The sequence below is a fragment of the Erpetoichthys calabaricus genome, chromosome 13 (genome assembly GCF_900747795.2).
Source record: "Erpetoichthys calabaricus chromosome 13, fErpCal1.3, whole genome shotgun sequence".
NCBI classification, from domain to species: domain Eukaryota; kingdom Metazoa; phylum Chordata; class Cladistia; order Polypteriformes; family Polypteridae; genus Erpetoichthys; species Erpetoichthys calabaricus.
Window position 1 is genome coordinate 4,137,149 of NC_041406.2, and position 14,129 is coordinate 4,151,277.

The 14,129-nt window shown below is 37.1% G+C and overlaps 1 protein-coding gene across 3 annotated transcripts in view; it reads left to right on the forward strand.

Annotated features, from left to right (window-relative positions):
- atp2c1 (ATPase secretory pathway Ca2+ transporting 1) overlaps positions 1–14,129 on the forward strand; it is a 130,421-nt gene that overhangs the window by 93,073 nt on the left and 23,219 nt on the right. For all 3 annotated transcript variants that reach the window (XM_028817894.2, XM_028817892.2, XM_028817893.2), the window contains 7 exons: positions 1,693–1,797; positions 2,015–2,171; positions 3,025–3,195; positions 4,535–4,632; positions 6,799–6,849; positions 10,007–10,173; positions 13,492–13,560. In XM_028817894.2, coding sequence (XP_028673727.1) covers positions 1,693–1,797; positions 2,015–2,171; positions 3,025–3,195; positions 4,535–4,632; positions 6,799–6,849; positions 10,007–10,173; positions 13,492–13,560 — 818 coding nt within the window. The remainder of the gene's footprint in view (positions 1–1,692; positions 1,798–2,014; positions 2,172–3,024; positions 3,196–4,534; positions 4,633–6,798; positions 6,850–10,006; positions 10,174–13,491; positions 13,561–14,129) is intronic.

Genomic DNA, 14,129 nt, shown 5'->3' on the forward strand with positions numbered 1-14,129 from the left:
GGCACAATCATGTTTGGCACAAAGCAATGGCTGGTCTATTAGAGGACTTTGTCACATTCATAGACATCACTGGGTGCTGAAGATCTTCTCTATTGATAATCTGCCAAGCCTCTAATGCAGTCATCTTCAGTTGCTTGTCCCCTTAAATTTTCTCTTTAACATATGAACAGACTGCTCAGTTGGACTGAAATTACGTGACTGGCTTGGCCATTCTAGAATTTTCCATTTTTTTTGCTTTGACAAACACTTGTGTTGTCTTAGCAGTATGTTTGGATCATTATCTTGTCGTAGAATGAAGCGCCAACCAATGAGTTTGGAGGCAAGTACTGGAACTTGAGCAGATGAGATGTTTCTACACACCTCAGAATTCATTGTGTAACTGCCGTCAGTGGAGAAGTGTGCCAGGACCTGTGGCAGCCATAACATGTTTAACAGATGAGGTGGGCTGCTTTAATCCTGGGCAGTTCCTAGTCGTCTTCACACTTTGCTCTTGTTCTCACACTGATGAGGTTCATCTTTGTCAGAATTCTGCAGGCTCTTTTAAGCACTTTTTCAGTAGTACTAGGGTGTTGTACCATGTTAGCCGTTATGAATGTAGTGAGAAGTCAAGCACAATGACACCTCTTATTGGCTAACTAAAAAGATTACAATATCCAAATTGTAATCCTGTACATCTTGCCTAAAGAAGGGGCCCAAGTTGCCTTGAAAGCTTTCATATTGTAATCTTTTTAGTTAGTGAGGAAGAAAAAACATTATTAACTGTAATGATTATAAAGTATTTTAACTCACAAATACCAATGACTGTATTTTGTATTAATCATACTGCAGAGAGCTATATGATTTTTACTTCTGTGTGATTTGATCTTCATTTAATTAGAAAAGGAATTAAGTTTATGCACAGAATATGAGACTGGCTTGCATTCTTTTATGAGAAAATGCTGACCTCTTGATACTAACAGAACACCCTGTGATATTATAAGTCAGTGTGACAGTTTATGAATTCCTGCTTAAAATTATTTGAGCCTTTTTCTTAAAACTGTGAGTGCTCTGATAACCTCTTTATCTGAAAGAAGCAATGTACACATTCCAAGTAAGCTACTATAATTTATGTATAACCTCAAAATGAACTGCCATGTATAGTTTTTTTGTTTAATGCATGAAGAAGGTATATAGAGGAAGGCGCCACGTTAGACTGCAGATTGTCTGTTCTGACCAGCCAGTGGCACTGTGCTCACCAAGAATAAAGAAATTGCTTTTTATTTTAAATTTGTGTTTGTTTTCCCGTTGTTTTCGACTTCAGCATCCACATTAGCCAATAAAAAGGGTCATTTTGCTTGACTTCTCACTAAGCACTTTTTCCACAAACTGTAGTCTGGCCATTCTGTTTTTGTGGTGCTCATCTTGCACCTGTGACGTCCTGAAATGGGGTGACTGTATATAAAAAGTGTTAAATTTCTACTTGGTTTGACTGAAATGTGTGCAGATCCCCTTAACTGAAAGTCTACAATGTGCCCTTTAATTCATCTGAATCGTTTGATTTGTAATTTTAAGCTGTGGAGAAGAGGGGGAAATCAAGAAAAACGTGTCTTTGTCCCAAACATTCCAGAGGGCACTGTAATTGATTATTTTAAACCAAATGACCAGCACAGATGTTAAGGTATTGTCTTTTTTTTTTTTTTTTTTTTTTGTAAGATGGGTTTAGAAGGTCTTCATCATGAATATATTAGGAGGACTGAACATCCCTTTAGCTCTGACCAGAAGTGGATGGCAGTCAAATGTGTCCATCGAACTCAACAGGTAACACTGCATTTCTGAAATTAAATCAATTGATTAATATATATTTAGTTAGTTTAGAGGTATTTTATTTAAATGTGCAGTGTGTTTCAGTGGCACATCCTGACATTTTCAGTGTTATTCATAGTGCTTGCTTTATGCTATTGTAGCGCAACAATTGTGGTGTTATTTGTATGTGTAACATTAAGTAAACTTGATTTGTTAATGCTTTTATTTCTAGGATAAACTAGAAATTTACTTTATGAAGGGTGCTTATGAACAAGTCATACGTTACTGCAGTCATTACAACAGCAAAGGTGTAGCTCTGCCACTCACACAACAACAAAAAGAGCTCTACCAGCAAGAAAAGACTTACATGGGTACTGCAGGCCTTCGAGGTAAGCCATTCATTGTTGTTGCAGCGACTTGAAATGCCTATTTCAGATACTGATAGTCTAGTTGTGGGTCTGCTTAATGTTTCCATGATAGATAGATAGATAGATAGATAGATAGATAGATAGATAGATACTCACTCACTCTATCTATCTATCTATCTATCTATCTATCTATCTATCTATCTATCTATCTATCTATCTATCTATCTATCTATCTATCTATCTATCTATCTATCTATCTATCTATCTATCTATCTATCTATCCATCCATCCATCCATCCATCCATCCATCCATCCATCCATCCATCCATCCATCCATCCATCCATCCATCCATCCATCCATCCATCCATCCATCCATCCATCCATCCATCCATCCATCCATCCATCCCTCCCAAGGGGAAATTCGCATACTCCAGCAGCAGCATACCAATAAAAACAATATTAAATTAAAGAGTGATAACAATGCAGGTACAACAGACAGTATCTTTGTATAATGTTAACGTTTATCCCATACCTACCACCTTGTCACTTGTAAGTGACAATGTGCACATGACGGTAAACTGGAGCTTGAACTTCAATGTTTTATGTCTTCATTGCAGGCTTTTCATGAGTTTGTGTCAATCCTGTGGTTTTTTTTTTTTGGTTTTTTTTTTTTCCGATAGTTTTTAAGATTTTAAAAAGCTTGTGTAAACCTCTGAAAAAATTTAGCATTTTGCCAGTTTTTATTGAAGTAAATACAGTATGTATGTCCAAAATCATAGCTAAACAAGCTCAGTCTTATTTAACAATGTTTGCCTTTTGGAGGTAAATAATTATTAGTAAAGTTAATTTGATTTCTGATTTTGCTCATTATAGTTCTTGCTTTTGCGTCTGGCTCTGAGCTTGGACAGCTCACTTTCCTGGGCCTGGTGGGAATCATCGATCCTCCAAGGACAGGCGTAAAGGAAGCAGTGGCAGCACTCATCAACTCTGGGGTGGCCATAAAAATGGTTACTGGAGATTCACAAGAGACTGCAGTGTCTATAGGTAATAAAAGGCTGTTCTTTATTTTTTATTTTAATGCATTTACTTTGTCCATTTTTATTTGTACTCTAACTTAACGATGTTATGAATTTGGATTTCAAAACACTAAAGCAGATGTTCTTCAATGTTTTTTTTTTTTTTCTCACGACCATATTGTGCCTTTTTTAATGTTGTCAAGACCCAGAATCGCTGCCGACTGTCATATTTCCCCCTTGGAGTGTCACTGCCAACAGTCATCCCATGGGTCCCCTTTGGAGAATCGCCGCTAATACTTACCTCATTCCTCGTTTGAGAATCACAGACGCAGGTTGTAGTGGAGCAGTGGTGTTTGCTTAAACTGCACAAAACCCCGCCGCATTGAGTACTATAGTGAATCATGACTGTGCGTGACCCAAGTTCATGCAACACCGTGACCCATAGTTTAAGAACTTATGCACTAAAGAGTTCCAAAAGCACTTCGCAAAAATGTTCACTGGGGTTAGAGATACTGTTGAACCCCAGCTAGATATAAGGGCAAATGCAGAACCTTTACAAAATACATGATTTATTTCACAAAAAGCCCTGTTACACTGTGAAGCTCCAAAGAATACAGAAGGCATGCAATGCCTGCTAAAAACAAATCCTAAAGCAACAATGTCCCAGTATTTCACCTAACTGCTGTTTATAACCAATGGCATAATACATATTTCATATTTCATTTCCATTTATTTTTTATAAAGCACACTTCAACTTTTATATCTAGTGCACTGTACATACTGACAATCAGTGCTTTATATACTGTTTTCCCTTACTAATTGGTTTGCGATTTGTGTGTCAGTTAACCAAATTTTACAGTGCATATAAAAAAGTCTTCACACCACAGTAAAAATGGAAGGCCTTTATGAAAAGGAAACCAAGATCAGTCAGGTCACACTTCTTTCTGCCTGTATTTTGAAGTTGCATCCTATACAAAGGAGGTAGAAAACAACTCCAGAACTGTTTACAGAAAAAAATAAATAAAACAGTTTCAGAAAAATTGGTTGCACAAGTAATTAAACATGTGGCTGTGTTCAGAATCATCCAATCACAATCAAACTCCTGTACACCCTGCCATCAATTAAAGTCACACAGGTTGCCTCCAAATCAAGGTCAGTCATGCCTATAGGATTATCCTGACAGCGTCTTGGCTGCATCTTACTGCAAAGGCCGTGGCCCACAAAGAGCTTTTAAAACAAGAGTGGGATCACATTGTTGAAAGTTATCGATCAGAAGAGTGTACAAAAATATACAATATATATATATATATATATAAATAATAATGATCCATATGTGATTCATAATTTTTACTTTTTGTTTTTACTAGCCAGCCGACTGGGTTTGTTTTCAAAAGGATCTCAGTCACTTTCTGGAGAAGAGTTAGACAACATGGATATTCAGCATCTCTCTCAGATAGTTCCAAGGGTAGGTATTTTCAGGAGGACCTTTCCTTTTTTTTAATTGAAAGATTTCAAGGGAATGTATCTGCTGTTCAGATTAGGGAACGCACCGTTGTCTCATTTTGATAATTTTGGCAAGTTTAAAGGAACAGAAGCATGGCATGATTAAAACGTTTTAAACCTGAAAGGGGAATTGTCAATGTCAATTTATTTCTATAGCACATTTAAAACAACATAGGAATGCTGTCACCAAAGTGCTTTACAATAATAGAATAAAAGAAAAAAGCATACAATTAACATAAATAGACATACAATATATGAAAATAAATAAAATAAATAATAAATAGAAGTAATGTTACATAATCACAATGAGGAAACCATCAGTATTACTGAAGGGCACGGAATGCAAGTGAATAGAAATGAGTCTTTAATCTTGTTTTGAACAGTTCAGTTGTAGACGACTCCTTTATGAAATGAGGTAAAGAAAGAAACTTCTGACTTGACAGTCCCAGTCCCAATGATGTGTTATACAGGCGTATTGTCATTGGCACTGGCATTTAGCTTTTTACAGAAGTTTCTTGAATACATAAAAACATAGTTATATGCATAGGTCTGATCACATTCTGATATTTGGGTGGTTATTGTGATCAGACCTATGCATGTAATACTCTGATTTACACCCTGTCAAGTAAGGAAACCAGCTGCCAATGTCTGAGGTTCGATCCCCGCAAGGGGAAGCAAAAATGTGTACACATGGTGAGCCCTGATTAGGGCGAAACACGTGTCATGTATATATATATTTATTACATTGTTCATAATGGCACTTGTTTTAATTCTCCCCTTCACTATGACCTCCAGGGGATCCAGAGTGCATCCCATGACTGAGCCTTCCCTTTTAATTAGCTTGCTAATTCGGTGGGCCTCTCTTGAAGTAATGTTACCAGCCCAAAACACCACAGCACAGTAAACAGAGAATCAACTTTCTTTGCAATTTGGAGGTCAAAACTGTTCACAGTGCTTACAGTGAGGCCTCACAAGTTTAAGAATAACATTTCTTATCCTTCTTTTTAAAACCCTCTTAACTCCGGCAGACCCCAGAGACTCCCAAGACCTTCTGTTAAGGTGCACTTTTCAAGTTTGGTGCAACACGTCCATGTGTAATGATTTTACAGTAACCTCCTTTCCACCCACACTTGATAGTAACGTAACAGTGCTGCAGCCTGAAGTCTGTAAGTGTAGTTACCGTAGTTTAAAGGCATTATCCTCTGTCTGTTGGGTTTGTCTCATGACGACTCAGGGTTTTTTTTTTTTTTTTTTAACATGTGAACACTGTATACTAGGTGGGATTACCAAGTGAACCTTTATGCATTAATGCTTTGAAAAGTGATTGTTAGCATTTAACTGATCAAAAAATAATGTCCTGTCATTGTACACACAACACAAACTGGAGATATCCTGCCATTTCCATGAGGTGGCCATTTTAATACAGAAGCTACTAACAGAAGATCTGATTTTCACATTACCTGGTCTGAATCACAGTGTAAAATGTAATCATGTTATATACTGTATGCATTTTTCAATATTAAACTAAAATGTCTAAGCAAAGTAATGCAATACTAACACCAATAAATCAATTAAAGGTTGTTTGGTCCAATGAAAAATAAGTGATACTGTGGGTTATACAATGGACTCCTTCAATTTCTGCACACGTTGTTCTGTTGTGCCTGTAATTTTAAATGGATAAATTGCCATTTTTGCCCATCAGTCTACACTCAAGGACCCATCATGACAAATGTAAAGACGTGTTTTCAGAAAGGTTTGCAAATTTATTAAAATTCATCAACTGGAATCTCTGTTTCCTAGAATGAAAGGTTTGATGTTTCTATGAGAGATGATTTAATTTTTGATTTTTAATACATTTGCAAACCTTTCCGAAAACATTTTTGCACTTTGTCAAGATGGATTTTTATGTGTTGCATGTTGGGGAAAAAATGTCAATGTATCCATTTAAAATTAAAATCTGCAGAAAGTGAAGGTGCCTGAAAACTTATTTGGTTTATTCCCACACAATGCATTGTACCAGAATACCACTAGTAGGATTTACCCTCCAGTCAAACTTAGTTAATGCATCTTGTCAATGTGCTGTAAGTTATTAAGGAAGACATTCTTACACATTCTTTTCTTTGGACAGGTAGCCGTCTTTTACAGAGCCAGCCCAAGGCACAAATTGAAAATTGTAAAAGTAAGTAGCATTAAGTATCTTTTTCAGTAATTTGTGCTGTTGCCCTCAACAACACTATTCTTAGGTAGTTCATCTTTTACTTTCTTCTTAAACAGTAACACATCATTAAAGTACATTTGTAGCGGGGCTACATAGTAATAGTGTATTCGATGTATGTGCTGACTGCGTTTTGTTTCCATCGTCCCGTTTACTGTTCGTTATGTGTACATCAGTGAACGTTGTCCCCGTAAGTACAGAGGGGACGGATGAGAGAGAGAGACCGCAGCCCCAGGATGGAAAGCACCTGTTCACATTCAGTTACATCCGGTTCATTACTATTTAAATGATCAAGAGGGGAGAAGAAGAGAGGAAGGAGAAAAACTGAGATTTAATATAACAACAACAAACCATCATTTCCTGCTATTTTTCACATTGCGCTTTGTATCCAGCTTGTTTCTCATTCCGTCGGATTCACTTCAGCTCAATCATCGCCAGAAACCCCGGGGTTGGACTTCATTATCCACCATACGCCGAGGAAACACGGTGAGATTGTTCCATTTTTCCAGAAGATTCAAACGCATCCATTCTTTCTTGATCAGTCATCCATATTCAAGACAGTAATATACCTGGACTCAAGTTCACGATCATTGTCATTTCAGTATTCATTCATTATTGTTATTTGTGTTTTGTGTTTGTTATACGTTACAGGGGCAAGGGAGGGTTTGTTATTGTATACAGTGGAACCTCGGATCACGACCGTAATTCGTTCCAAAACTCTGGTCATAACCCGATTTGGTCGTGACCCGAAGTAATTTCCCCCATAGGATTACATGTAAATACAATTAATCCGTTCCAGACCATACAAACTGTATGTAAATATATTTTATTAAAGATTTTTAAGCACAAAAATAGTTAATTATACCATAGAATGCACAGCGTAATAGTAAACTAAATGTAAAAACATTGAATAACACTGAGAAAACCTTGAACAGAGAAAAGTAACATTGCAAGAATTCATGCTATAGCCTTATGAACTGCTTGCTGTAAACACTTTTTTTTTTATGAGTTTTAAGCGCAGGGAAAACACGAACATCTGAAAAAAATCCGTAATTTAATAAACGACCAAGAAAAGTAACATTGCAACAATGCACGCTACGAACCGATCACTGTAAACAAAAGTGAAGTGGAGGATAAAATCCAATAGAAAAAAGTCTTCATTAAATACAATCGAGATTAAAACAATGCATGAATCAGTCTCTTTAAAAACAAGCCCGGTGCATTCTTTAAGTGCCTTCTCGGCCTTATGTGGCCAACCCTCTCTCTCTCTCTCCTTCTCACTCGCTCGCTGCACAGGGAGAGACTGAACACGTGCGGAAATCATCGGCGCGTACGAACCAGAAGGGAAACTGGCTTGTTTGACACCCGAGTGTGTGGTCGTGAACAGATGCAAAAGTTTGGCGAACTTTTTGGTCGTAACCCGATTTGTACGTGGTCTGAGACGTTCGTGACCCGAGGTTCCACTGTATATGGTGTTTTCACGTTGCTGCTTTGGTGGAGGGATATACATATATATGTAACTAACACGAGTTACTAAAAAGAATGTGAAAAACTACAGAGCAGTTATTCATAAATGGTTATGTAAGGCAATCGAAATGAGAAACCTGTCCAGTTTAAGGGAATACTCCACCCAAACATTTATTTATTTATTTGTTTATTTATTTATTTATTTTATTTGTTACTGTCATGTTTTCATGAGGAACGGGGATGAAAAAAGTTTGTTACAATAAAAGTCAATAGTGACCATAGCCCTATATCGGCAAACAAATGTGAAAAATATCCATGAAAAAAAATCTCACAGTACTCATGTTGCATAATCCACATGTCAGTTATCCATTTGTATGCTTAAAATGTGCAAACCGTATGCATTTTTGGCTAAAATATGGTAAAATAAATACCTCTGGAAAAATTATCACACTTCGTAAAGCGGAATTGCAAGTCAAACAGGATTACCTTTTTGAATTGAAGATCTGCCTCTCCACCTCATTCTTTGGTTAAGAGTCCTGTATTCAGTTCAAAATGTCAATCCAACGTGACTTGCTTTTCGTATTTCTGATGTGCATTGTTTTTTCCAGAACTATTCATTTATCAATATTTTAGCAAAAAATGCATATGTTTGACACATTTTAATCATACAACTGGATAAATGACATGTGGACTACGCAACATGAGATGTCTTTGGTTTCTACAGACGTTCTTCAGATTGTTTGCTGTTGTGTATTATGTTGAAACTATTAGTTTGTGTTGTATCATAAAATGTTTTATCTGCATTCTACATGCAAACGTGACATTAACATTTTTTCTCAGCCATCACTACAAACTACATGGAGAATTAACTTATGCAAAAAAATATAATTTTTGGGTGGAGTATTCCTTTGGTCAGATGGCCAGGGAGCAGAAGAATACAAATAAACTGCAGCTCCCTGGGCACGGGAGAAAATAAATCTTTAGGGTTTACAAAGCCAAAGGACCACCCAGCTCCTCTCAGCCTTGTGCAGTACATAAATGTGGCACCACTTTGTGGAGCTTTCTTCAGGTGGCTGTAATGTACTTTGTCAAAATGGCAGTGGTGCATAAAATACCAAAAGAAACACACAGAAATAATGATTAGTGGCCTGTCAAACAAAAAATAAAACTGCATTTTATGATAAGAGATAATCACCACCTCTCCCTATTGCAAGAGGAACAAAAAGAAAATAAAAACTCAAATTAATGACTTGGTTTTTTGAAGTGTTTGAATGTACTGACCAGGCATATCTGTAATGGGAAAGTGTTCCAGAGATTTGGTGCATAAAAACAAAATGCCTCCTGACCTGTTCTTGTAAGCTTTACTTTTGGAATTCTAAGCAAGCTGGTGTTTAGAGGGTCTAAATTACAATTATGGATTTAGGTGTACCCGCACTCCAATACATACACTAAGAGGTGCAAGATTGTGTAGAATATTATGTAGAATTAAACGTTTTCAAAGCCAATCCAAAAAGACACCGTCAACCAGCAGTTACTTCTTGTAATGATGTGTATTCATCTGACAGAAGAAAGTTGACCGTAATTAATACAATGTATGTCAACATTTACCCATCCTAATTTTTTCTTGACTAATACTTTTCATCTTTTGTAAAAGTCTTTGCAGAACATTGGCGCGGTCGTTGCCATGACAGGTGATGGAGTGAATGATGCAGTGGCACTGAAGGCTGCAGATATTGGTGTTGCCATGGGCCAGACAGGCACTGATGTGTGCAAAGAAGCCGCCGACATGATTCTGGTGGACGATGACTTTCAAACAATTATGTAAGTTGTGTCTAATGCAGATGTTCTTAGGTTAATGTGCACTAGCTCTCAATGACCAAAGGTATAATGATTAAACATCAGAAAACATTCTCATACTATCTTAGTCCAAGGTAGCATGAAGCCAGAGCCTATCCCCGACAGCATTTGGGGCAAGGTAGGAACCAACCCAGGCAGAACCTACTGACATTCACAACCACACTTTTGACCTGCCAGTTACTGTAAAGTGCAGGTCTTTGACATTAGTGTTTATCAGAGAAATTTGACGAAGCATTTTTCGTCACAAATATGCTGGGTTCACCAGTGGTCTTGTTCGCCAAGTTTTTCCATTAAAATTTGCTGTGTGTTTGTCAAGTTTTTCCCTGAAAGTTCACCATGCTTTTCCCAGCGATGCTTTACAAGTTCTGCATGACATTAGAGTTGTAGCAGCCAATGTTGGATGATGATTGCATCTCACATGCTCAGAACATTCATGCATGTATACTATAAGCATACTACACCTCTCACTTCACGGCCTTGCCCAACTGCGTTCTGCACAGTTGATTAATTTATGGTGTTTTTATACATGCAGGATGTCACAACACAATTGTTAATCCGACTGGATTTGCACTTCACATACATGTTGTTAAAAAGAAGAATAAATTCACAGTATATTCATTTGAAGTGTATGTTACCTGGCCATAGTGAGAATATTATGAAAATACAAGTGGAGCACATGGACCTCCAGTCCTGAAATAAATGGGAATGGAAAACAGTCGGATCGACATGAGGGGTTAAAATGATATGGGGTCAGGATTTATGTTGTTTGGAGTAAATGTCAAAATCTGTTTCTGGTGGCCTTTGCCCATTGTTTGTAGTGAAGATGACATTATAATGTCATCAGGCTTATGTTAAAATCAGTTTGGAAGGACATATTTAATTCTTGAGCATCATATATGCTGTCTCTGTGTAGTTTTGGCTTTTCTTCTTCTTGATCTTATCATATTTTTAAATGTTTGGAGTGTAAGGATTCTTAGCGTCAATTAAGTTGTGTATTTTTTGAAGGACACAAGGACAGATGTACTTATTTTCAGGCCTTGAAAGTCTTTATCTAAACAATTTATTAGAACATTAGAACAGTCTAGAGGAGAACAGGCCAATTCAGCCCAGCAATGCTCACCATTCCTATCCACTTAATTCTTCCAAAATAACATCGATGAGTTTTGAACGTCCCTAAAGTCTTCCTGTCTACCACACTACTTGGTCACTTATTCCACGTGTTTATGGTTCTCTGTGTAAAGAAAACATCCTAATGTTAGTATCTATAATGTAAAGACAAGGTAGGCTGAAGGCTGGTCTTTGTAATGTCTACCAATATAATAATAAAATTGATTATGAATTCTGAACATGTAGGCACCACGTCCTGGAGGATTATCAACAGAGACTTCCATGGCTGGAAATGATAAGGAGCTGTTTATATTGCATATATCTTGTAAAGAGTGGTGTCTTGCACTTATTCTGGGAGTTTTAATGTCTTTTAGCTTCATCCTGTCTGTTGTCTGTCTGTGCTTATACTTCTTCATGTTCAACTTGCCTTCTGTTCCTAAAGGCCTGGGCATAAATTCTCTTTAGATTAGATTAGATTAGATTATACTTTATTTGTCCCCAAGGTGAAATTAAAATTTGAATTTTACAGAAGCTCAAATAAATAAATAAATAAATATGATAAAAAAAAACAACCACCCAAACCAAAAGCACCTATAAAAACTTCTGGATTTGATAACAAAGAGCAGCTATTCTCAATACAGACTTGCAGGTGGCAGCAAGAAGAGGTCAGACCATCTTGGATTGTGCCACTGGTTTATAGTTAAAGGCATTAATATTTGGATAGAGCTGTGTCCACAAAAAGAACAGGCCCTGATTCTTTCTTTGAAGTCACCAGCATTAAAAATGATTCATCAAAAAGACATTGGCACAAAGTGAATCGTTTCTGTTGCTGAGTCAGCCAGGATGGCATAACTTACTTTCTCGGCACTGATATGGACGGGTTCAGTCCGCAGTTCAATGTCTGGATCGCACGTTTAGTTTTAATTATACTGTGCTCTCTTTTTCATCACTGTAAATTCAGAAAAACATCCAGTCCTCCTGCTTTTTCCACTCACTCTGACGAAACACGTCCAGCATTAACATAGTGCGTAAAATAAGAGATATAAACCGGTTCTCTGCAGAACCTAAATATCCCAGTATCTGAGCTCACCATAACTCACCTACTTTAATCCTCACTCCAGATCTTCGGCCTTTTCCATTTCCTCTTTTTTTTTGTTCTTTATTTCGTCTTATACGATTTCTCGTATTAGAAATGTGTTAGTTTTCGCATACCCCTTGGGGTTAGAGCGCAGGGTCAGCCACTGTACAGCGCCCCTGGAGCAATTACAGGTTAAGGGTCTTGTTCAAGGGCCCAGCAGAGTAGGATCTCTTTTGGCAGTAATGGGGATTCGAACCGGCAACCTTCTGGATACCAGCGCAGATCCTTAGCCTCAGAGGCACCACTCCGCCCAAATTTTCCCCATTGCCTTCAATGCATTTTGCAGAGTTCGCCCAAATTCCTGAACATTTGTACTTTTTGCTGAAGTAAAGTTGAAGCAAATTCAATGGTGTACGCTCATCACTATTTGGCAAGATGAAGGAGCAGCACTAAATGTAGTAGGGTAGAGTGAATAATTATTATTATTTTTATTGATGCTTAAAGAAAAATCACACAGGCATGGAGAAGTGTGCAAAATACCAGAGAGACGGTGAGTGAGTAAGAAACTGAACCTGGGGATGTAGAGCTGTGAGGCAATGACACACTAACTGCCATTTTCATAAAAATGTAAGGATTCAAAGAAGCACACACTTATAACTAATAATAATAATAATAATTCTGTACTGTTTTTGCTAATAAAGGACTATCGCACAACTTCACATTTAGTTACTTATTAAAATCAGGACAGCACTTTTTCTCTATCATTTTAAAACTTGTGTGTCCTTACTCAAATTTAAACTTTAATGTTAAAACAAGACTTCTATTCGCTAATTATAACCCTTACGCTGCTCTTCTCATGGACACATCTTTTACTGTCTTCTTGAGCCACAATTGGCTCCACTCCCACGATTCAATGATTGTTGATTTTACTGACATTTACATTGCTCTATGTATTTAACAACATATTTGCCTGTACTCCTAAGATTTGCATGCTTGCCATAAAACATGTGTTTCTGTTGCATGGTAACATGTTTTATTTATTTATTTAAATGCTCAAGTTATCTGATGCCTCATTCATATATATCTGTTCATTTTAGGTATGCAATTGAAGAAGGTAAAGGAATTTACAACAACATCAAAAACTTTGTTAGATTTCAGCTTAGTACGTAAGTAACTCGCATGTCTTCACATATTAACCTTTTTTTTCACTGAAAGCATCACAATGTCTTTTTAACATTTATTATATTTACCATGTTCCATTCAAGGATTGTCACTTTGGTATGCTGGGACATGGGATGAGTTTGTGTATACAGTGGTGTGAAAAACTATTTGCCCCCTTCCTGATTTCTTATTCTTTTGCATGTTTGTCACACAAAATGTTTCTGATCATCAAACACATTTAAACCATTAGTCAAATATAACACAAGTAAACACAAAATGCAGTTTTTAAATGGTGGTGTTTATTATTTAGGGAGAAAAAAAATCCAAACCTACATGGCCCTGTGTGAAAAAGTAATTGCCCCCTGAACCTAATAACTGGTTGGGCCACCCTTAGCAGCAATAACTGCAATCAAGCGTTTGCGATAACTTGCAATGAGTCTTTTACAGCGCTCTGGACGAATTTTGGCCCACTCATCTTTGCAAAATTGTTGTAATTCAGCTTTATTTGAGGGTTTTCTAGCATGAACCGCCTTTTTAAGGTCATGCCATAGCATCTCAGTTGGATTCAGGTCAG